At 43.1% G+C, this 25853-nt stretch overlaps 1 protein-coding gene across 1 annotated transcript; it reads left to right on the forward strand.

Annotated features, from left to right (window-relative positions):
• LOC121531198 (receptor-type tyrosine-protein phosphatase eta-like) lies at positions 1-25108 on the forward strand. The gene is made up of 24 exons (XM_045205208.1): positions 1-115; positions 7517-7777; positions 7990-8268; positions 8821-9087; positions 9348-9675; positions 9789-9810; positions 10346-10526; positions 11038-11292; positions 11494-11760; positions 11920-12186; positions 14960-15223; positions 15458-15730; positions 15919-16185; positions 16487-16629; positions 16752-16905; positions 17571-17658; positions 19719-19809; positions 19956-20046; positions 20323-20396; positions 20695-20829; positions 23153-23269; positions 23700-23860; positions 24096-24231; positions 24428-25108. Exons 2-24 carry the CDS (start codon positions 7546-7548, stop codon positions 24584-24586), a joined length of 4251 nt encoding a protein of 1416 aa, XP_045061143.1. The 5' UTR covers positions 1-115; positions 7517-7545; the 3' UTR covers positions 24587-25108.
• The last annotated feature ends 745 nt before the right edge of the window (positions 25109-25853 follow it).

Below are 25853 nucleotides of genomic sequence, written 5' to 3' on the forward strand. Positions count from 1 at the left end.
ACCTCCACTACCATCACTGGGCTGACTCCTGGAGTGCAGTACAACTTCACAGTCACTGCAGTGGCTGGAGATAACACAACTGTAGGAGAAGGCAGTGAAACAACCGCTTTTACAAGTAAGTCCTCTTTCAAGTTGAGTATTGAATGACTCAAAGGATTTGGATACACGAGGATTTGGATACACAGGTAAGGCGAATATGTAGTTGTCGAAAATGACTAAACAATTTATTGGTTGTGGACTAGCCTATCCATAGACGGTAACTAACGTTAGCGTCTATTCAATAAGGTATCTTCCATCCGGAGGGATTTTGTTGAGAGCCCCGACACTCGGTCTGAAAGTTAACATGTAACGCTTGCAGTACGGTTTTGGAAACATAAGGACCTTATCTTTCATATTAGCGAGAAATAATAAAAATAAAATAAAAATGTTGAATTACTACACACCTTTATAGGGTAAGGGTTCCCACACGGCCATATTTCCTTCTTACAGTGCTTGTTTACGGAAGACAGACTGCTCCGAACACCTGTGTGTAACGGATGGAAGGATGCTAGAAAAGTGTTGTCGGCTGCAATGGTGTTAAACCCGGTTAAAAAGGTGTATATTTTGCATTTGTAAAATAATTTTGATGTGATATGAAAGTAAAGGTCTTTATGTTTCTAGAACCGTACCGCAACATTTCTGAAATCAGACCTGTTGTAAAACTGTGCTCGCGTGATCAAGCATTTAAACTCTGCCTGGAAAACACCCTCCATTCACCTGTATAATAACTATTGGCATTCGGCAACGACAGTTTCTTAAAGAAAGAGAAATGGCAATTTTGATCACATTTCTGTAGAGCTATATTTTGCAGTGACTTTTTCAAACTGAACATTCATGCTGCATATAGTGAGTGCCTGTCCACACATTCTGCAAGATGTATTGTATATTCTAAACAATTTAAAAGTAGGCTAAATGCTACAGGCCACACTTTGATGCAAAAGACGAATTGTTGTTCAATATTTAGTTTATCAGTAGTTTATTGGGTTTCTATGTCCTGCCTTATCAAATCAAATCAATAAAATAAAATAAAATTGTATTTGTCACATGTGCCGAATACAACAGGTGTAGACCATACATTGAAATGCTTACTTACAAGCCCTTAACCAACAATGCAGCTTTAAGAAAAATAAGTGTTAAGTAAAAAATAAAAATAAATAAAAATAAGATAAATAAAATAGAAATAACAAATAAATAAAGAGCAGCAGTAAAATAACAGTAGCGAAGCTATATACAGGGGATACCGGTACAGAGTCAATGTGCGGGGGCACCGGTTAGTCAAGGTGATTGAGGTAATATGTACATGTAGGTAGAGTTAAAGTGCCTATGCATAGATAATAAACAGAGAGTCGCAAAAGCGGGGGACAATGCAAATAGTCCGGGTAGCCATTTTATTAATTGTTCAGCAGTCTTATGGCTTGAGGGTAGAAGCTGTTAAGAAGCCTTTTGGACCTAGACTTGGTGCTCCGGTAACGCTTGCCGTGAGGTAGCAGAGAGAACAGTCTATGACTAGTGTGGCTGGAGTCTTTGACAATTTTTAGGGCCTTCCTCTGACACCACCTGGTATAGCGGTCCTGGATGGCAGGAAGCTTGGCCCCAGTGATGTACTGGGCCATACGCACTACCGTCTGTAGCGCCTTGCGGTCGGAGGCCGAGCAGTTGCCATACCAGGCAGTGATGCAACCAGTCAGGATGCTCTCGATGGTGCAGCTGTATAACTTTTTGAGGATCTGAGGACCCATGCCAAATCTTTTCAGTGTCCTGAGGGGGAATAGGCTTTGTTGTGCCCTCTTCATGATTGTCTTGGTGTGTTTGGACCATGATAGTTTGTTGGTGATGTGGACACCAAGGAACTTGAAGCTCTCAACCTGCTCCACTACAGCCCCGTCGATGAGAATGGGCCGTGCTCGGTCCTCCTTTTCCTGTAGTCCACAATCATCTCCTTTGTCTTGATCACGTTGAGGGAGAGGTTGTTATCCTGGCACCACACGGCCAGGTCTCTGACCTCCTCCCTATAGGCTGTCTTATCATTGTCAGTGATCAGGCATACCACTGTTGTGTCGTCATCAAACTTAATGATGGTGTTGGAGTCATGCCTGACCTTGCAGTCATGGGTGAACAGGGAATACAGGAGGGGACTGAGCACGCACCCCTGAGGGGGCCCCGTGTTGAGGATCAGCGTGGCAGAAGTGTTGTTACCTACCCTTACCACCTGGGGGCGGCCCGTCCAGGATCCAGTTGCAGAGGGAGGTGTTTAGTCCCAGGGTCCTTAGTGATGGGACCCTGGGACTACACTAAGTCCATGGAGAATAAGAGCACTTCCTCCCAGCTGCCCACTGCACTGAGGCTAGGAAACACTATCACCACCGATAAATCTACAATAATCGAGAATTTCAACAAGCATTTTGCTACAGCTGGCCATGCTTTCCATCTGGCTACCACTAACCCGGCCACCAACTCTGCACCCTCTGCTGCAACTTGCCCATGCCCCCCCCGCTTCTCCTTCACACAAATTCAGACAGCTGATGTTTTGAAAGCGCTGCAAAATCTGGACCCCTACAAATCAGCTGGGCTAGACAATCTGGACCCTTTCTTTCTAAAACTAGCCGCCGAAATTGTCGCAACCCCCTATTACTAGTCTGTTCAACCTCTCTTTCATAACGTCTGAGATCCCCAGAGATTGGAAAGCTGCCGCGGTCATCCCCCCTCTTCAAAGGGGGTGACACTCTAGATCCAAACTGCTACAGACCTATATCCATCCTGCCCTGCCTTTCGAAAGTATTCGAAAGCCAAGTTAACAAACAGATCATCGACCATTTCGAATACCACCGTACCTTCTCCGCTATGCAATCCGGTTTCCGAGCTGGTCACGGGTGCACTTCAGCCACGCTCAAGGTCCTAAACGATATTATAACCACGATTGATAATAGACAGTACTGTGCAGCCGTCTTCATCGACCTGGCCAAGGCTTTCGACTCTGTCAACCACCGCATTCTTATTGGCAGACTAAATAGCCTTGGTTTCTCAAATGACTGCCTCGCCTGGTTCACCAACTACTTCTCAGATAGAGTTCAGTGTGTCAAATCGGAGGGCCTGTTGTCTGGACCTATGGCAGTCTCTATGGGGGGTGCCACAGGGTTCAATTCTTGGGCCGACACTTTTCTCCGTGTATATCAATGATGTCGCTCTTGCTGCTGGTGACTCTCAGATCCACCTCTACGCAGACGACACCATTTTGTATACATCTGGCCCTTCATTGGACACTGTGTTAACAAACCTCCAAACGAGCTTCAATGCCATACAACAATCCTTCAGTAGCCTTCAACTGCTCTTAAACACTAGTAAAACTAAATGCATGCTTTTCAATCGAACGCTGCTAGCACCCGCCCACCCGACTAGAATCACCACTCTCGACGGGTCTGACCTAGAGTATGTGGACAACTACAAATATCTAGGTGTCTGGTTAGACTGTAAACTCAACTTCCAGACTCACATAAAGAATCTCCAATCCAAAGTTAAATCTAGAATCGGCTTCCTATTTCGCAACAAAGCCTCCTTCACTCATGCTGCCAAACATGCCCTCGTAAAACTGACTATCCTACCGATCCTTGACTTCGGCGATGTCATTTACAAAATAGCCTCCAACACTCTACTCAGCAAATTGGATGTAGTCTATCACAGTGCCATCCGTTTTGTCTCCAAAGCCCCATACACTACCCACCACTGTGACCTGTACGCTCTTGTTGGCTGGTCCTCACTACATGTTCGTCGTCAAACCCACTGGCTCCAGGCCATCTATAAATCACTGCTAGGCAAATCCCCGCCTTATCTTAGCTCATTGGTCACCATAGCAGCACCCACCCGTAGTCTGCGCTCCAGCAGGTATATCTCACTGGTCATTCCCAAAGCCAACACCTCCTTTGGCCGCCATTCCTTCCAGTTCTCTGCTGCCAATGACTGGAACGAATTGCAAAAATCTCTGAAGCTGGAGACTCTTATCTCCCTCAATAACTTTAAGCATCAGTTGTCAGAGCACCTTACCGATCACTGCACCTGTACACAGCCCATCTGAAATTAGCCCACCCAACTACCTCATCCCTATATTGTTATTTATTTTGCTCTTTTGCACCCCAGTATTTCTATTTGCACATCATCTCTTGCACATCTAGCATTCCAGTGTTAATACTATTGTAATTATTCTGCACTATAGCCTATTTATTGCCTTACCTCCATAACTTGCTACATTTGCACACACTGTATATATATTTTCTGTTGTATTTCTGACTTTATGTTTTTTTTTACCCCATATGTAACTCTGTGTTGTTTTTATTGCACTACTTTGCTTTATCTTGGCCAGGTCGCAGTTGTAAATGAGAACCTGTTCTCAACTGGCTTACCTGGTTAAATAAAGGTGAAATAAATAAAAAAATTAATGTGGGCACTATGGTGTGAACGCTGAGCTGTAGTCAATGAACAGCATTCTCACGTAGGTGTTCCTTTTGTCCAGGTGGGAAAGGGCAGTGTGGAGTGCAATAGAGATTGCATAATCTGTGGATCTGTTGGGGCGGTATGCAAATTGGAGTGGGTCTAGGGTTTCTGGGATAATGGTGTTGATGTGAGCCATGACCAGCCTTTCAAAGCACTTCATGGCTACAGACGTGAGTGCTACGGTTCGTTAGTCATTTAGGCAGGTTATCTTAGTGTTCTTGGGCACAGGGACTATGGTGGTCTGCTTGAAACATGTTGGTATTACAGACTCAGTCAGGGACAGGTTGAAAATGTCAGTGAAGTCACTTGCCAGTTGGTCAGCGCATGCTCGGAGTACACGTCCTGGTAATCCGTCTGGCCCTGCGGCCTTGTGAATGTTGACCTGTTAAAAGGTCTTACTCACATCAGCTACGGAGAGCGTGATCACACAGTCGTCCGGAACAGCTAATGCTCTCACGAATGCTTCAGTGTTGCTTGCCTCGAAGCGAGCATAGAAGTAATTTAGCTCGTCTGGTAGGCTTGTGTCACTGGGCAGCTCGCGGCTGTGCTTTCCTTTGTAGTTTGTAATAGCCCCGCCTTAGTAAAGGCTCTAAGACTAAATAGGCAATGATGTCGCGCTCCTATCGCACAGCAATACTGTTGCCTACCCATACTGTCAAAATGTGTACATAAGCTACTGGTCTATTTACTGTGTTGTCAGAATGTTTTCATCTTTAGCAGTAACTTATGCTGTATCTGGAAAAGGACTGTGTCCGTTTCTGAAAGAGAAAACAATGGTAAATAGTTGTGGACCTGTCAGCAGAAAGTTTCACTTCAATAATGTTTTGCATCTGCTTTTCCCCCAACCTAAATATGATGGACTGTACGTGAATTCTGAAACATTGTCTAGGTCAGGCTACAAAAAAAAAATGAATTTACAGTAATTACCATAGCATACAATGCATTCGGAAAGTATTCAGACCCCTTGATTTTTTCCACATTTTGTTATGTTGCAGCCTTATTGTAAAATGGATTAAATAAATATGTTCCCTCATTAATGTACACACAATACCCCATAATGACAAAGTGAAAACAGGTTTTTAGAATGTTTTTCAAATGTATTAAAAATAAAAACAGAAATACCTTATTACATAAATATTCAGACCCTTTGCTATGAGACTTGAAAATGAGCTCAGGTGCATCCTGTTTCCATTGATCATCCTTGAGATGTTTCTACAACTTGATTGGAGGCCACCTGTGGTAAATTCAATTGATTGTACATTATTTGAAAAGGCACACATCTGTCTATATAAGGTCCCACAGTTGACAGTGCATGTCAGAGCAAAAACCAAGCCATGAGGTCGAGAGAATTGTCCGTAGAGCTCTGAGACACAATTGTGTCGAGGTACAGATCTGGGGAAGGGTACCAAAACATTTCTGCAGCATTAAAGGTCCCCAAGAACACAGTGGCCTCCATCATTCTTAAATGGAAGAAGTTTGGAACCACCAAGACTCTTCCTAGAGCTGGCCGCCTGGCCAAACTGACCAATCAGGGAGAAGGGCCTTGGTCAGGGAGGTGACCAAGAACCCAATGGTCACTCTGACAGAGCTCCAGAGTTCCTCTGTGGAGATGGGAGAACCTTCCAGAATGACAACCAACCTGCAGCACTCCACCAATCAGGCCTTTATGCTAGAGTGGCCAGACGGAAGCCACTCCTCAGTAAAAGTCACATGACAGCCCGCTTGGAGTTTGCCAAAAGGCACCTAAAATACTCCATGAGAAACAAGATTCTCTGGTCTGATGAAACCTACAATGAACTGTTTGGCCTGAATGCCAAGCATCACGTCTGGAGGAAACCTGACACCATCCCTACGGTGAAGCATGGTGGTGGCAGTTTAATGCTGTGGGGATGTTTTTCAGCAGCAGAGACTGGGAGACTAGTCAGGATCGAGGGAAAGATGAACCGAGCAAAGTACAGAGAGCTCCGTGGAGAAAACCTGCTCCAGAGCTCTGGACCTCAGACTGGGACGAAGGTTCACCTTCCAACAGGACAACGACCCTAAGCACACAGCCAAGACAAAGCAGGAGTGGCTTCGGGACAAGTCTCTGAATGTCCTTGAGTAGCCCAGCTAGAGCCTGGGCTTGAACCCGATCAAACATCTCTGGAGAGACCTGAAAATAGCTGTGCAGCGACACTCCCCATCCAACCTGACAGAGCTTGAGAGGATCTGCAGAGAAGAATGGGAGAAACTCTTAACCTGTTTTTGCTTTGTCATTATGGGGTATTGTTGAGGGAAAAAAACTCAAATTAATCCATTTTAGAATAAGGCTGTAACATAACAAAATGTGGAAAAAGTCAAGGGGTCAGAATACCTATGGGATTGCAAAACTTGAAATACATATTTCCTATCTATTTACTAGACTACTAGGCCCAATTAAATGAGAGCTGTGCATGGTAGTATGCCTACTTCGGGAATATGAACCAATCACGGCCAGAAACGGTGAGGTATTTATTCTGCAATGGTTATGAAAATAAAATAGGAAAAAGATTCCTATGTCTAATTATTTTATATTCTAAAAATAAAACACCGATTTTTTGCTCTTCTCACTAATGACAACTGGCTGAATTCTTGTTAATATGTTTTCCTGTTTTTTTTTGTAAGCTTTTCATCATACGCCATTTTCACAAAATTATTACTTACCAGCTTGCAATACAATATTTCAACTACTACCAAATGTGCGTACACATGGTATAACGTTTGGGGGGAGGTGAGTACATTCTCACGTCAAGCGACATTTTTATAAATGCCAACTTTTGCGTGAAAACTGGTGCACGCACATTTTGTGGTATATTTTGTACGTATTCACTGTTTATACATTAAGGAGTAACGGTAGGCTCGCCTATACTCCTTAAGAGTACATTCTTGGGCTAAATGTGACCTTGTTTTTGTCTTTTCTATACAGTCTATATTTCCGTCATTGCAATGAACCTTCTCGATTGTGCCCTGACAGAGCCTGTACAACCTGTGAACATTGTGACTATGGGACGAGGAACCAGTGAGCTGAATGTGACCTGGACCTTGCCTGGAGGGAGCGTGGACCAATACAACGTGAACATCTCTAATGCTGCTTTAAGCTATACATCCAGCCAAACCACACAGACCACAATGGCCAGCTTCACTGGTCTACAGTCAGGGATGCTCTATGAGGTCACAGTGACTGCTGTAGCTGGACCCTTCAGTAACCAGTCTGCTAGGGGCCAGTTAGCCACTGGTAAGTCATGGCTAATGGTGGCTATACTATGCATTTATTGTAGAGTTTCTGAAGGCTTCATAGTAGTTTGTCATTTCTGAGAGTTTGTATGAGAGAGTGTGAGAAGGTTCTCTCTGTGTTTCAGGAAAAGCAAATGTACTTTGTGTGTGTTTGTGTGAATGTGAATTTGTTTTTGCAACTTTCCTAACATCTCTCGTATTTCTCCACCACAGTACCCAACCCACCTGGACCCCTCAACATCACAGAGAGGACAACCAGCTCCCTCTCTGTACAATGGACAACCCCAGGTCTAATGACTGGAGCTCCAGCCATCTCCTATAACATTAGCTACCAGTCTACTGGGACTGGTATTAGAGCAAGCACCCAGTCTACCTCTAATCTCAGCCTTAACCTGTGCTCTCTGTCCTCTGGAACGTTCTACACCATCACAGTGATAACCGTGGGACCACAGGATCTGGGAAGCGCCCCTGTTAATACATCTGGATATACTTGTAAGTACACTTGTAACAAAATTTAATAATTTTAATTTTTTTATTTAGCAGACGCTCTTATCCAGAGCAATTAGGGTTAAGTGCCTTGCTCAAGGGCACATCGACAGATTTTTCACCTAGTCGGCTCGGGGATTAGAACCAGCGACCTTTCGGTTACTGGCACAACGCTCTTACCCACTAAGCTACCTGCCGCCCCACCTGCCGCCCCAACAACTACATAGTGCTTAGGGTGACATTTTTGACGATGTGAAATTGTTGCAGAAGTCTTCTGAATTCTTTCCAATACTATGCACGGTTGATGCATGGTCCTGTATGGATCAGTTGGTAGAGCATGGCGCTTGCACTCCTAGGGTTGTGGGTTCGATTCCCGGGGCCACCCATACATAAAATGTATGCACACTTGACTGTAAGTCGCTTTGGATTAATGCGTCTGCTAAATGGCATATACGCTATTATTTATATTATATATTATTTGAAATACTTCAGGCTACATGCCTTACCAAATTTCATATCCTATTAAGATCATTGATTAAGGTTACTTTTTTCTCCTAGTGCCCAAACCAGTGGTGAACCTCACAGCGAGCCCGTTGTCCACCTCCTCAGTGAAGCTACAGTGGACTGACCCTGTGGATGTTAAGTCCTACTACTCCTACAGAGTCCAGTACAGCAACACTACAGGCCCTGTTGAAGAGGAAACAGTCAATACGAACTTCACGGACGTCCCTGGCCTAGAACCTGGGACTGGCTATAACTTCACGGTTACAACGATAGCAGCAGCGGGAAGCGACGGAATTCCAGAAAACACATTCAGCTACACAAGTAAGCCAATATTCTAAACTTCCAAAGGTATTCATAGAGTAATCCAAGAGTAATGCAAGGGTAATCCAAGTGCACTCTAGTCATCCAGCAAACTGCAGTTACTCTTGCATAGTTAAGAGGCGTATAACACCGGCTGCTAAATGATCCTAACTGTTAAGTCGCTCTGGATAAGAGCGTCTGCTAAATGACAAATGTAAATGTAATGTAAATCCTGTTTTACAGATTATATTAATACAATATCTGCCCTTTTTGCCATTCAGAACCCAAGGCGGTCAGTAACCTCATGATCGAGGATCTGAACACAACCGCTATCAGGCTTTCCTGGTCCAAACAGGATGACCACAAACCCACCTACTCCTATCTGGTGACCGTCTCCAAGAGTGGTTCTATGGTTGAGAACGTATCAACCACTGTCGAGAGCTACACCTTCACCCATCTCCAGCCTGGGGACAGTTACACCTTCTCTGTGGTCACGGTCGTCCAGGGGGTTAAGTCTGACTCAGTAGAGACGTCTAGCTACACAAGTACGGTTCCAAAGACGCCCCTCCCCCTCATCCCTTTCTCACTTCCCCTTCTTTACATAGCAAAGTTGATTTAATATAAAATGGCTGACAGTGCGTGTTTCACATCTAAACCAAATTAAAGACTAATTTTCATAATAAACATTTACCACAACACTTTTAAGTTCTCTATATCTCTAGACTAAAATCTGAAATGTTAAAGGTCCAATGCAGCTGTTTTTATCTCGATAGCAAATCATTTCTGGGTAACAATGAAGTACCTTACTCTGATTGTTTCAAAATGGTCAAAAAGAAACAAAAATTGCTTCTATGCAACGAGCAAGTTATCAAGCAAGAATTTTGCTAGGACTGTCTGGGAGTGGTTTGAGTGTGGAGGGGAAAACAGAGGTTTGTAACTGTCTTTCTTATTGGTCTATTAACTAATTTACCACCTGGTGGTGTCACTAGGTAGGCCAAAACTCCATCTCACCAAAACATGCTGAATTTTCTGCCGCTATGTTCAAACAGCTCTTACTCTAAAAGGGCATTATCATAATTTTGACAATTTAACAGTATTATTCCAACCTCAGTGTGGAAATATATATAAAACACAGGAAAATCACGTTTTTGACTGCACTGGGCCTTTAATGTAATGTTTTTGTTGTATCTAACATTTAGCACCTGGGGTGGTGACAAACATCGCCGCAATAGGAACAACAACCACAATGAATGTGACATGGGATGCCCCTGTGGGACAGGTGGACTCCTACACCGTCACAATCTACAATGACAACGTGATGGAAAACAACCTCACCATCTCCAATGACTCTCTAGAAGTAGTGTTCCAGAACCTGAAACCAGGCAAAGTCTATGTTGTCAGAGTGGTCACCAACAGTGGACCGCTCACTGATGCATCACTGAATGTTACAAATGCAACGTGTAAGTCAGTCAATGTTTTAGTAAAGTCCAACTTTCCAGATGTACTCCATTTGTTTAGTTGCTGCTGCTGTAAAGATAATTACATATTTTTCTGAAGAGCATATGCAATTACAGAGACATGATCATAATCTAGATGGAATGTTCTCTAATGTGGCGCAGTGGTCTAAGGCACTGCATCACAGTGCTAGCTGTGCCACTAGAGATCCTGGTTCGAGTCCAGGCTCTGTCGCTGCCGGCCGAGACCCAGAGACCCATGGGCGGCGCACAATTGGTCCAGCGTCGTCCAAGGTAGGGGAGGGTTTGGCCGGCAGGGATGTGGGTTCGTTTCCCACGGGGGGCCAGTATGAAGAAAAAAAACAAAAAACAAAACAAAAACACATGTATGCATTCACTAACTGTAAGTCGCTCTGGATAAGAGCGTCTGCTAAATGACTAAAAATGATTGAAAAATGCCTGAATCACTCCACCTGCAATATCCTCCATAACTAAAGTCTCCCTGGTTTGTTCCTAGATCCCAACCCTCCTGGAACCCAGACGGTGGAGGACCAGACCACTGGTTCCATCAACATCAGCTGGGCCCGGCCCCTGGACATGGACCTGGGTCAGTACTGGTTCTCTGTGTTCCACCTGGACCAGCAGAACCTGACGGAACACAACTGGATCCTCCTGGAGAACCTCCAGTCTGGAACACTCTACAACATCGCTGTGGTAACCGTAGGGCCGTTGGACTACCAGAGCACAGTGGTGACGACAACCAGCTATACCAGTGAGTGACTACTGAACACACACAACTACACAGTATCTACACATGCATGTACCTGCAGCACATGGGGATGTGTGAAACTCACTTCTCAGCCTGAAGTGTCCCCACTTGCGCCGCCGAATAGCTAGTCCATTACATACACGTATGTACGCACACACAGATTGAACATGTTCATAAATTATCTTTGCTGTTCGTTTGTCCCAGGGCCCGACTCTGTGAGCGGGCTGACAGAGGCAGGAATCACCCCCACCGATGTGACTCTAGTCTGGGATCAGCCGGAGAACAAAGCAGACTACTCCTTCAAGGTGGAGGTAACCTACCCCAACGGGTCCCTTTTCATCTCCGTCACTGTCAACAACACCACGACAACTGTCACCGGACTACAGTCGGGGAGCAACTACACCTTTACCGTGACAACGCTCACAGAGGACGGCACCATGGCAACCCCTGTGAAAGTGTTCTATTACACAAGTATGTTCCCATGGCAATAACAATTCTCAATGTCATTTTAAGAGTTATTTATCTTTCTAAATTGGTGTTAATAAGAGTACATATTAGGGACCAGCATATGTTGAACAGTATTCACCTCTTTGTATTACTCAAGTCAAACCTAAGATCCTTTGTATCCAGGACCATATCCCATTAGTGGGTTGGTGGCCCCGACAGTAAACACAACTGCTGTACATCTGACCTGGACCAAGCCACCTCAGTACCAGAGTGGTTACACATACCGTATCCAGACCGAGGGGTGCGTGTCTACTCCCACAAACCACACAGTGACAGGAGAGGTGGCCGTCATTACAGAACTCACACCAGGAACCAACTGCACCTTCAGTGTTTCCGTCAAGGCACAGGACGGTATAGAGGGAGGCACCGTCTCAATCTTTCAGTACACAGGTGAGACCTCCTTCCTTTTCACCTACAGGATGGTCAAAAATGATTGGCACCGTTGATAAATATGAGCAAAAAAGGCTATATAAAAATTATATGCTCAAAGAAAAGCGAGGGAAATTAAAATTGAAATTATGTTATTTTACAATACAATTGCTTAGAGAACGTTTTTGAAAAATTCTCGAAAAGATGGTTGTCAAAATTATAGGCAACCCTAAATATTCTAATAAATAAAATCAAACAAAATAAATCTGCATGGCTTCCTGTTTCACTGGGATATAATAAAATTTGGTAATACGCATGGAATATCCCTTTGTCATCCATCTCCATTGGAAAAGGCAAACGGCTCACAAATGAAAGAGACAAATGGTTGTTGACCTTCATAAATCAGGCAATGGGTACAAGAAAATCACAAAAATATATAAATATGTACCACTTACCACAATTAGGGCAACAATGAATTAGTTAAAACCACTGGAACCGTGAAAAAATTGCCTGGTATTGGACACAAGTGTATCTTGTCCCCATGTACAGTGAGGAAGAATTACAGAACTTAGTCACATCTTTGGGTCACCAAGTCTCCAAATCTACAATTAGACACCACCTCCATGCCAATAGGCTATTTGGAAGGGTTGCCAGAAAAAAGCCTTTATTGAGAGCAACCAACAAATGTAAACACCTGGAGTTTGGTAAATAGCATTGGCTCTTGGAATGGAACCAGTGCAAAGAGCTCTTTGGCCATGCACACCAGTGGTGAGTTTGTCCTCGAAAGAAGGATGTATATACAGAAAATAACCTCATGCCTACTGTAAAATATGGTGGTGCATCTTTGATGTTATTGGCAGGTTTTGGTTCCACTGATCCTGGGGCCCTTGTTAAGGTCAACGGCATCACATACTCTACCAAGTAACAGGTCATTTTAGCCAAATACCTGGTTGCCTTTGCCAGGAAGCTGAAACTTAGCCGTAAGTGGATCTTCAGCAAGACAATAACCCCAAGCACACATCAAAATCCACAAAGAAATGGTTAATTGACAACAAAATCAACATTTTGCAGTTTCCGGACTTGAACCCCATTGAAAACCTGTGGTTTGAATTGAACCGAAAAATATCAAGGATCTGTAAAGATTCTGTATGGAGGAATGGTCTAAGATCCCTCTAAATGTGTTCTCCAATCTCATAAAACATTTTAGAAATATGCTCAGTGCTGTTATCCTCACAAGGGGAGGGTGCCAGAGTATTGAAAACAAGGTTGGCAATAAATTTGACACCTACAGTATCTTTTAGTTTTTTTGTATTACTTCTAAAAAAAAATCCCTTTCTCTAAGCAATTGTATTAGTATAAATTCAAATGTTTTGGAGCATACAATATAGCTTAGTATTTGTATTATTTGTTTTATACAGTCTTTTTTAAATAAATGTGTCTCTGGATGACACATAATGTTTGTTTTCAACATTAGGGCTTTTTTTCCTAAAGAAGTTAAATCCGCTTTGTGTTTTGTTTCCTTGCCACGATACTAATGAGTATCGCTATACTGGTATTGTCCCGGCCCTAGTAACCCCCGGAGTAAGTGGCCTTGCACGGGTCTGAGACCCTCCACAAAAACATTACTGTGACAACAGTGCCCCTATGTCAGCCATTGCCGGAGCCCCCTGTGCCCGTAAGTAGTTGTTGGTGGCGGAGTCGAGGGAACGAGCAGGCTTGGACACAACCATGCTATTATCTCACACACAGTCTCTGTGGTTCGTATGAACCCCGAAATGAGCTGTCTGTCTCCAGCTCAACGCTTTTCATTCCTGTGAATGATATTCAATTCCGAATCGCCCCTGTCTGTTAACACAGAAGGGGTCAGTTTTTCAGAGCAGTCTGTCCCATTCCCAGCTAGGTTACAAGGCGCTCTGTCGCCAGTACCTATGACTGGTCGGTAGGGTAACCTCCATTATAACTTTTTTTCTTTGGGTCTATGTTTAATGCGTATGGTCCAGCACTGGGTGCCAGCCGGTTACCGGAATACATCTTACTTCCTAAACCGAATGAGGCTCGTTGTGACAACAGTTCCCCTAAGTAGCAATGTCAATCGGGGTACGTCACTGATCACTGGAGCCCTTGTACCTAGAGTGTACCTGTTTTTTCAACCCTGAGGTCCACAGTATTCACGAGTGTCATAAGTGTTGTGTCTCCAGCATGTGAGTTAAATGAAAAGTGCCCCTTCTCCACGTTCAGATACACGGTTGACTGAGGATGTCTGTGTGTGTCTTTTCTCTATTTGTTTACTGATTTCTCTCTCCATTCTCTACTGCTGTCTCATCTCCTTTTGCTTCTGAAGAGCAACAGAGGTTACATGCCCTCTTTCCAGTATGAGCTTTATACGCGTACCTTGGGCGGACCCAGGATATCCGGTGACCAGCTTTTTGTCTCTTTTGCTAATCCAGCTGGCAGCAGGGCGCTTTCTAAACAGCATTTCTCCCACTCGATTGTGGAGGCTATCTCCCTGGCATATAGCAGCAAGGGGCAAGGGTTAACTATTGGTGTACGCAACCACTCCACCAGGCGTCTGGCAGTGTCTTGGGTGTTATTTAAAGGGTTGACTGTAGTGGATATTTGTGCTGCGGATAGTTGGGCATCACCACACACTTTTTTGAGGTTTTATTGCTTGGATGTCACTGCTCCCAGTGTAGCCCACAGCGTGCTTACAGCTGGGACAGGGTCATCAGGCAGCGCGCAATGTGCGCAATACCCAATACCTAACTTCGCCCCCATCTCTGTTCCTCTCTACCAGAGCCTGAATCTGTCCAGCCATCCATCTCCAACAACGGTACCACCAGTACCATGGTGGTGAGCTGGGCGGCACCACCAGGGAATGTGGGGCAGTATGTGGTCCATCTGAACAGCACTGACCAAGTCTTTACCCCCGTATGGCTGAATTCCAACCAGCAGACACACACCTTCATGTACCTGTTAGCTGGGAGACAGTACACAGCCGTGGTGACCACTATCAGTGGGCCCTTCGATGAAACCTCAGGACCTGTAACTACAGCAACTCGTGAGTATAAGGGAGGAGCCAAGGGGAAAAGGGCCCAGAGTTCTACTTACAGTAGCATGCCTCCTTTGTCTGTCCGAGTTCATTCATTTGTTTTAACTGTTTAGTCTAAGACAAAGAACAATGTTTATTTCGCACCAGTCCAGAGTTAGCTTTCAGGATACTTTGCGCAAGGACATTCAATTCACGGATGTTATTTACAACTCAATATAAATTGCTGTCAATTGTCTCTCTCAGAACCCAACCCGCCTGGGCCCATCGTGATCTTGGAGAAGACTACTAGTTCCATCACTGTGGAGTGGGGCGAAGCTCCTCTGATGGCCAACACCACCTTCAGTTACCTAGTGAAGTACCTGTCAACGCAGACAGACGAAAAGACAGTCAATACCACAAATACAAGTCACACACTGCCAAGCCTTTCCTCTGGAACACCCTACAATATCTCTGTGGTTACAGTGGGAGTGCTATGGTTCCACAGTGAGGAGGTCTGGAGCAGTTTGGTCACAACCAGTGAGTGTCAACACACACACACACACACACACACGTACATACACATGCGAGCATTCGCACACACACACACACACACACAATCATTTCCAAACACATACACCCAAATACAATCCTGAGACTTTTGTTTTCTGTATTCATAACTATTGCTTTACTAACCTCTCTATGCTGTCTTTGATTGAATTTCCAAGGACCAGAGAGTGTCCAGTCACTCAGTGCAGTGACAGCAGAGGAGCACGTAACATTGACCTGGTCCAAGCCTGTGGGTCACAAACCAGGCTACAGCTACAGAGTGACCTGGACAAACTCCACTGGGTTCATCATCAGTAATACGACCACAGCTATGGAAAGCCTGCTCATCAATGGATTGGTCCCGGGTAGTCTGTATAACTTCGCTGTAACAATACAGACAGATGATGGAACAGAGGGCGCTCCAGTCTCAACCTCCAGCTGCACCAGTAAGATAATAGCATGTAGACTACCATACTGTACAACCAGTGTGTGATGCATTAAGAATGCATATAGGGATTTATAAAGGACGTACTATCGCAACTATCATCTACAGACACTGATCCAGATAGGGATCCTATTTTAGATGTATTATTGAACTGAGTTTTGGTCTCTTGTAAATAGGATTTTTGAACTGAGTTTTGATCTCTTGTAAATAAAAATGTCATTCAGCCATGGTCTGCACATTTTCTAGTAATAAAATCAAACCTGAAACCTGAAAACCTCTCTCTCTCCCTCACTGTGCCATAGATGCCAGCCCTGTGTCCAACTTGAAGTGTTACTCTCCTAACGACCCCGACGCCAAGCTGACTCTGTCCTGGACCAAACCCAAAGGACTGAACCAGGGCTTTCAGATCACTGCTAATGAAACCATCCAACTCCCCCAGGGCCAGGTGAGGCTACACAATGTATTTCTCAAACAGTACAGTACATATTGGTCACCAAATCAAAAAATGTATTGATTGAATGAATGACTGAACGATTGCTTGATTAATTTATTAATTGATTGGTTTAGGTACACAATGAGACAAGTGGCGACTGTAACCCAGCCTGTGGTCACACAGTCCCTGGCCTGAAGCACAATACGGACTACACCCTGACCGTGACCACTCTGGGCTGTGGGGAAACCAGCACCGTCCAAAGCCTCACCTGCAAGACTGGCATTACTGGTATGTGATAGAAGCATAGTTCAATTGCAATGTAGGCTCAAATTTGATGGAATACGATATCACAACTTAATTACCCTCACCATTAGAACATTTATGTTTTTCACACAATGACATTGACAATATTAAAACCATTATGTGTTGTACATGGATTTTCTTTACCTATACAATATGTGTTGCCCGTGTAAAGATGTAGGATCTTCATTTGAGGCAGTTTGCTACGACAGGAAAATAATCCTGCAGCAACAGGGAATGTGAATTATGTGGATTATAATTAATGGACATTTTTGTAGGGGTTGTAATATTTTTTCGTGAGGGAAAATCAAGTCAAACATTTCTAAGTGGAAATGACAAACTTCAGAATACTTTATAAACCTCACATACACAGAGTATACCAAACATTAAGAACACCAAATGCAGTGTACCTCCCTCAGGACCCAGGTAGCTATTGCACTTTTACACTATGTGTTAACTGTATAAACCACCTAATACATTATACAATGATTCATAGTCATGTATATAGACACCTGTAAGGTGCTATGAGCTGTTATGAGTACTTATAGATGTCTTACGATGATAAAATAAATGATGATGTCTTCGTAATATATTGCGTTCACAAGGCCTTCTCTTACATTTCTCTCCCTTCTTCTCTGGTCATTCTTATGTAGTGGTCACCAGTGTGGCTGTCGGGGTAACGCTTGGAGTTTTTGCCATCCTCTTCATCATCACTGCCGGTTTCATCATCTACTGGAGGAGGTGAGAGATCATCGTCGTAATACATACACTACTGGTCAAAAGATTTAGAACACCTACTCATTCAATGGTTTTTCTTTATTTTTACTATTTTCTACATTGTAGAATAATAGTGAAGACATCAAAACTATGAAATAACACATATGGAATCATGTAGTAACCAAAAATGTGTTAAACAAATCAAAATATATTTTATATTTGAGATTCTTCAAATAGCAACCCTTTGCCTTGGTGACAGCTTTGCACACTCTTGGCATTCTCTCAACCAGCTTCACCTGGAATGCTTTTCCAACAGTCTTGATGGAGTCCCCACATATCCTGAGCACTTGTTGGCTGCTTTTTGTTCAATTTGCGGTCCGACTCATCCCAAACCATCTCAATTTGGTTGAGGTCGGGGGATTGTGGAGGCCAGGTAATCTGATGCAGCACTCCATCACTCTCCTTCTTGGTAAAATAGCCCTTACACAGCCTGAAGGTGTGTTGGGTCATTTTCCTGTTGAAAAACTAATGATAGTCCCACTAAGCCCAAACCAGATGGGATGGCGAATCGCTGCAGAATACTGTGGTAGCCATGCTGGTTAAGTGTGCCTTGAATTCTAAATAAATCACAGACAGTGTCACCAGCAAAGCACCCCCACACCATAACACCTCCTCCTAATGCTTTCCGGTGGGAAATACACATGCGGAGATCATCCGTTCACCCACACAGCGTCTCACAAAGACACGGCTCTTGGAACCAAAAATCTCAAATTTGGACTCCAGACCAAAGGACAAATTTCCACTGGTCTAATGTCCATTGCTTTGGCCCAACCAAGTCTCTACTTCTTATTGGTGTCCTTTAGTAGTGGTTTATTTGCAGCAATTCGACCATGAAGGCCTGATTCACACAGTCTCCTCTGAACAGTTGATGTTGAGATGTGTCTGAACTCTGTGAAGCATTTATTTGGGCTGCAATTTCTGAGGCTGGTAACTCTAATGAACGTATCCTCTGCAGCAGAGGTAACTCTGGGTCTTCCTTTCCTGTGGAGATCCAGTTTCATCATAGCGCTTGATGGTTTTTACGACTGCACTTGAAGAAACTTTCAAAGTTATTGAAATGTTCCGTATTGTCTGACCTTCATGTCTTAAAGTAATGATGGACTGTCGTTTCTCTTTGCTTATTTGAGCGGTTCTTGGCATAATATGGACTTGGTCTTTTACCAAATGGGTCTGTATACCCCCCCCCACACCTTGTTCCAGAACAACTGATTGGCTCAAACGCATTAAGAAGGAAATAAATTCCACTAATTAACTTTTAACAAGGCACACCTGTTAATTGAAATGCATTCCAGGTGACTACCTCATGAAGCTGGTTGAGAGAATGCCAAGATTGTGCAAAGCTGTCATCAAGGCAAAGGGTGGCTATTTGAAGAATCTCAAATATAAAATATTTTTTGATTTGTTTAACACTTTTTTGGTTACTACATGATTCTATATGTGTTATTTCATAGTTTTGATGTCTTCACTATTATTCTACAATGTAGAAAATAGTAAAAATAAAGAAAAACCCTTGAATGAGTAGGTGTTCTAAAACTTTTGACCGGTAGTGTATATGCATTTAGCAGACGCTTTTATCCAAAGCATACATTTTACTTATGGGTGGCCTCTGGAATCAAACCCACAATCCTGGTGTTGCAAGCACTATGCTCTACCAACTGAGCCATACAGGATCATCATAATCATCATCGTGCTCATCATCACTCGATAATTTAGATGGTTTAAAAAAACATTTTTGGGATGGTCATATGATTTTTGTATGCATTTGTTTTTACAGACAAACCAAGAAAGACTCTTCAGACATCCAGATTCACTCTATGAGGTTATTATGATGATTCTTCACTTGTTTCTGATCCGTCTCAGTTTGAAATTGAATGCATTTTTTTTCAGGGCTAAAGTGTGAGTATCAACTCTTATGGTAACCTATTAGGAGACTTGACACATTGAATGATGCAGCAGGTAGAGTTACTGTCTCTTGGTGTCACTCATGTGTTTGTGTTAATGCTTGTCTCCTGTGTCTCTATTAGCAGTACCGTGGCTGTGAGGGTGGAGGACTATGAAGCGTATTACAAGAAGCAGAGAGCAGACTCCAACTGTGGCTTTGCCGAGGAGTTTGAGGTAAAATATAAAACTATTTATTCGTTCATACACATATTATGGATGTTCCATCAGGCATCAGTTGATGTTCTGTATTCTGTAAATATGCCTGTGTTTCTTTGTTAGCTACTCGTGCCTGGTGGCCTAACGTCTCCCTCTCCCTCTAGGACCTGAAGCTAGTGGGAACAGCCCAAGCAAAAACCAGCGCTTTGGCCATGGAGAACAAGTCCAAGAACCGCTACAACAATGTGCTTCCCTGTGAGTCAACCATGACCCCTGACCCCTGTCTCCATGACAACAACCCCTGTTCTCCTGCCACTGCTTACCATAGTTACCATTGCTTATCATATCTAATCCTCCATCTTCATTGCCGAACAGACTAACTCCTTTGTTCATTCAATAGCTTAGCTGTTTATTCAAGCAAGTGTTTACACTAGAGTGGTTGGGAGCATGATGCTCTGTCTCTGGGCAGAGTGACAGGAATTATCTTTCAGTTCTATCAATTGCTCATTGCTCCTCTTTCGCACATTCCAGATGATTCCTCAAGAGTGAAACTGTCCATCCATGGGAGTCCATTCGATGACTACATCAATTCTAACTACATCCCGGTGCGTACTGACCCATCATCATAATTTTCATTGCTATCATAATCAGCTTTCTCTGACCGTCTGTGTTTCAGCTCTGCTCTGGGGTTATTTCACAAAGCAAGATCGATATATAGCTAGATAACTTCAATTAACACTCAGATATAAGTATTTATTTTCAGGTTATAGAAGTATCTAATCTGTTATATCACATCTGTCTCACATTACCAGGATATACAGAGTTGAATGAAAATATTTAGAAAAGTTAGTTAGTGCTTGTAGTAGATGCTTACGTTCTGGGTCAATATGTTCCCACTGCCAGGGTTACAACTCCAGGAAGGAGTTTATTGCGGCCCAGGGTCCTTTGCCCGGCACTGTCAACGAGTTCTGGAGGATGATCTGGGAGAAGAACGTCCAGACTCTGGTCATGCTGACACGCTGTAACGAACAGGGACGAGTGAGTACACATACGCAGACACCATTTTGTTTGTGGGAAAGGGGATGTAACCATCTGCATGCAGAATATATAGTCATCTACTCAAATGCTCCTTCTCTGGTTCAGGTTGTTGAAGTGCTCCAGACTACCTTTCAGTCACTGCAGACCTCCCTATATGGTGTCAAGCTAGTCTTGAATGCACCAAAAATGAAATTCATGAATTTCACCATAGCCCGATCTCAGCCAGAGAAGGTTAGCATTTTCACATCTGGGGGCACATCCATTGAAAAGGTGTCATCCTACAAATACTTTGGTATATAGTTGGACCAGAAGCTCTCTACAAAGTTCACAAGGATAGTCTTGTGAGGAAGCTTAAACTGAAATGTGTTGTTTTTTTCACAACAAGGCTTGTTTTCTGTTTGAGGCTAGAATGAAGCTTGTTCAAGCCATGTTTCTTTCAGTAATTGATTATGGTGTACATGCATGCAGTCTCCTCTGTGCTACAGAGACTGGACTCAGTCTATCATGCATCCTTGCGCTTTGTAACAAATGCCAAGTCTCTGACCCACCAATTGCACCTTTTATCAAATGGTAGGCTGGACCTTGCTTTACATGTGCAGACAACTACATTGGTACTTTATGTGTTCATATACAACCTATGGTTCTAACGATGAACTTAGCCTAAGATGCTTTTGGGAAATCGGGCTCAGATTGGCTTGATGACGTGTTGCTGTGCTGATTGTACGGTACGTTTTATACTTTGTAATGTTGTACTGACTGCTGCTGCCTTCTTGGCCAGGTCTGGTCTCCCTTGTAAAAGAGACTGTGTCTCAATGGGAATGTCCTTGTTAAATGAAAACAAATCTAACAGACACACACAAGACAGCACACTACCAGATTCAGGGCCGGATCAGTCTCGATGCCAGTCGTCAAGCCCAAGCAAGGATGGTGACCAAAATGAAAATATTTACACAAACAGAAATTGCAAAAGGACAAGAGTATTTACACAAACAAACACTGGCAGGCCACCAGGCCGAAAGGCTAACCTGCCCACCTCTCTCTCACTAAGTGCCAAACCAACACACCTGTGCAATGATCAATTATCAAGGGCTGCTTTCAGTACGAAAATAAATGTGTGGAACGTTCAATTAAATGGAAACTGTGCTGTACTGAACGACTAGATGAAAAACAGGGAGCATTGTCTTCTTCTTCAAAATTGGGTTGCTTATTGTTAGTAAATGGCTTTAAGCTACAGTACCAGTCAAAAGTTTGGACACACATACTCATTCTAGGGTTTCTTTATTTGTGCTATTTTCTACATTATAAAATAATAGTGAAGACATCAAAACTATGAAATAACACATATGGAATCATGTAGTAACCCACAAAATGTTAACATATTAAAATATGCATATTTAGCATATGCAGCATATGTGGGAACTTCTTCAAGACTGTTGGAAAAGCATTCCAGGTGAAGCTGGTTGAGGGAATGGCAAAAGTGTGCAAAGCTGTCATCAAGGCAAAGGGTGTGTCACTCTCGTTGATAGACGGATCAGACCAAGGTGCAGCGTGGTATGCGTACATATTCCTTTATTAACTGAATACAGAATCAAAACAACAAAATACAAACGAACGTGAAGTTCAACAGGCAACACAAGCCAAAACAGAAACAAGATCCCACAACTAAGGTAGGCAAAATGGCTGCCTAAGTATGATCCCCAATCAGAGACAACGATCGACAGCTGCCTCTGATTGGGAACCACACCCGGCCAACATAGAAATAGAAAATCTAGAATTCACACCCTGACCAAACCAACTAGAGAAAACAGGGCTCTCAAGGTCAGGGTGTGTCAGGGTGGCTACTTTGGATAATATTTTTTGGTTACTACATAATTCCATACGTGTTATTTCATCGTTTGGTGTCTTCACTATTATTCTACAATGTAGAAAATAGTAAAAATAAAGAAAAACCCTTGAATGTGTAGGTGTGTCCAAACTTTTGACTGGTACTGTATATCACCATCATCTAGTGGCCACAATAAATGAATGACAAACACAATTTGGTTTAGGACTCCGGCACTGCAGGAAGAGTAAAATCACCAATATTAGTGTTGCGCTTTTTTCAAACACAAAAGAAGAAGAAAATGTACTACTTTAAAATGGGGAGAGCCTCAATGGCACTTCCCATGCGGTCACAGACATCATAATGGCAAAGATACAAAGATGAGTCCTCTATATAACTCTATGGGAGGACCTCCTGACCCACATGTCCCCACACTAAGCTACCCCAATTCATAACAACACACATCACCTGTCTCTCACCCACCCACCTCTCTCTGCTCAGGTCAAATGTGAGGAATACTATTCATCTGAGACCAAGCACTTTGAGTATATCACCGTGACAACCACCTCTGAGATCCCCCTAGAAGACTGGACCATCAGGGACTTTGACGTAAAAAATGTAAGTTGCTGTGATAACAGAGGAGGCTGGTGGGAAGAGCTATAGGAGGACAGGCTCATTGTTATGGCTGGAATGGAATAAATGGAACGGTATCAAACACATCAAACATATGGAAACCACATGTTCGACTCCATTCCATTTATTTCATTCCAGCCATTACAATGAGCCCGTCCTCCTATAGCTCCTCTCAGCCTCCACTGTGTGATAATGAGGGAGACAAATATTTTCCTCTTCTGCTGCTTAGTGGGTAAAACCAGAGCAATATACATGGCTCTGGGAAAAACTATCCCTTATAGCTAGCATTTTGAAAATGAATTTTAGCAGATATTTTCAGATCCGACTATGGATCCTGGAAGGGTTCATTCATTACATGTTATGCATACCTTAGTGCTTATCAGTAAGTGTCCCTGTGTTTGTGATTGGCTGACAGGTGAAGACGGCAGAGACACGCTCGGTACGTCACTTCCACTTCACAGCCTGGCCAGACCACGGCGTCCCCGAGACCACTGAACTGCTCATCAACTTCAGACACCTGGTTCGAGAACACATGGACCAGTACTCACGCCACTCCCCCACTGTCGTCCACTGCAGGTACATGCACATGCACACGCACATGCACACACACACACACACACACACACACACACACACACACACACACACACACACACACACACACACACACACACACACACACACACACACACACACACAAACATTGTTTATCTTAGTTAACGTCAATAAGCGTTATTGGTTTGGAAAGTAAATTAACATTATTTCTCTCTCCCTCTCCCTCTTGCTCTCTCTCTCCTCTCTCTCCATTTAGTGCGGGTGTGGGTCGTACAGGCACCTTCATAGCCATCGACCGGCTGATCTTCCAGATAGAGAGGGAGGGTATGGTGGACGTGTACGGCACCATCCATGAACTGCGCATGCACCGGCCCCTCATGGTGCAGACAGAGGTCAGTCACTGCCTACACTGGTCTACATTTCAGCATGTTTCTGGGTTTATTACAGGCCTGCTGTACAATACATCACTGTGGTTAAAAGTGGAAGTTATGCTACAGGTGCTTATGTGGTCAGTAGGTGAAATGTTATGACATCTGAACAGTCAGTTTGCTTCATCCTATTGGAGTACATTGTGTTATTGTCTTACAGGAGCAGTATGTGTTCCTAAACCAGTGCGCCATGGACATCATCCGATCCAGAACTGGAACCAACGTGGATTTAATCTACCAGAACACAGCTGCACTCACCATCTACGAGAACGTAGAACCGAGGAAAGATACATTTAAGAATGGCTACCACAACGCATAGGCCTCACGTCCACTCTTTCCTCTCTCTATTCCTCCCCACTCTTCCTCCACTCCCCTTCTCCACTATCAGGCAGACAGGCCTGGAGAGACGAGTTTAGAAAAGGGAAAGTATTTTTAAGTCTCTCACTGTATTTATTGATCTACTTGATCATGTTGCCTTACACTTTTTTTTATTGATCTAGTTTTTGTAGTATTTATTTGGTAAACATGTTGTGGAAGTTGGAAAAATAACAAGGGAGGTAACTGTTTTTTCAGAGGAACAATGCACAATTTTCATCCAAAGACCAACAATGGAATGTACATAAAATTATATTGTAGAGATGTAATTCTTATATTTCCATATTTTTATATTGCTGATACTTTGAATATCTGCTTGCTCTCTTATTATGATTGTTGTAGGATTGCCAACATTTTAAGAATACTTGCTCAGGTAATATATGTGAAATGATGTGTGGTTATACTATGTGAGAAGTGCCATGCCTTTGTAAATGAATACAAAGATATATACAACACCAGTCAAAGGTTTGGACACACCTACTCATTCAAGGGTTTGTCTTTATTTTTACTATTTTCTACATTGTAGAATAATATTGAAGACATCAAACTATGAAATAACACATATGGAATCATGTAGTAACCAAAAAAGTGTTGACTGACCATGTATTAAAGTAATGATGGACTGTCGTTTCTCTTTGCTTATTTGAGCTGTTCTTGCAATAATATGGACTTGGTCTTTTACCAAATAGGGCGATCTTCTGTATACCCCTCCAACTGATTGGCCCAAACGCATTAAGAAGGAAATTCCACAAATTAACTTTTAAGAAGGCACACCTGTTAATTGAAATGCATTCCAGGTGACTACCTCATGAAGCTGGTTGAGAGAATGCCAAGAGTGTGCAAAGCTGTCATCAAGGCAAAGGGTTTGCTATTTGAAGAATCTCAAATATAAAATATATTTTGATTTATTTAACACTTTGTTGGTTACTACATGATTCCATATGTGTTATTTCATAGTTTTGATGTCTTCACTATTATTCTACAATGTAATAACTACTAACAATAAAGAAAAACTCTTGAATGAGTAGGTGTGTCCAAACTTTTGACTGGTAGTGTATATATATATAAATATACATTTAAATGCAGATCTCGTGTATTGTTAAATGGGCCCAATGTTGTGTTGCCATGTATCTCCATCTTTAGGTAGGGATTAGCACCCAACATAACAATTATCCACACAAAAAAATCTTAAACAAACAAATATCCTCTCC

Source organism: Coregonus clupeaformis, chromosome 19 (genome assembly GCF_020615455.1).
Source record: "Coregonus clupeaformis isolate EN_2021a chromosome 19, ASM2061545v1, whole genome shotgun sequence".
NCBI lineage: Eukaryota > Metazoa > Chordata > Actinopteri > Salmoniformes > Salmonidae > Coregonus > Coregonus clupeaformis.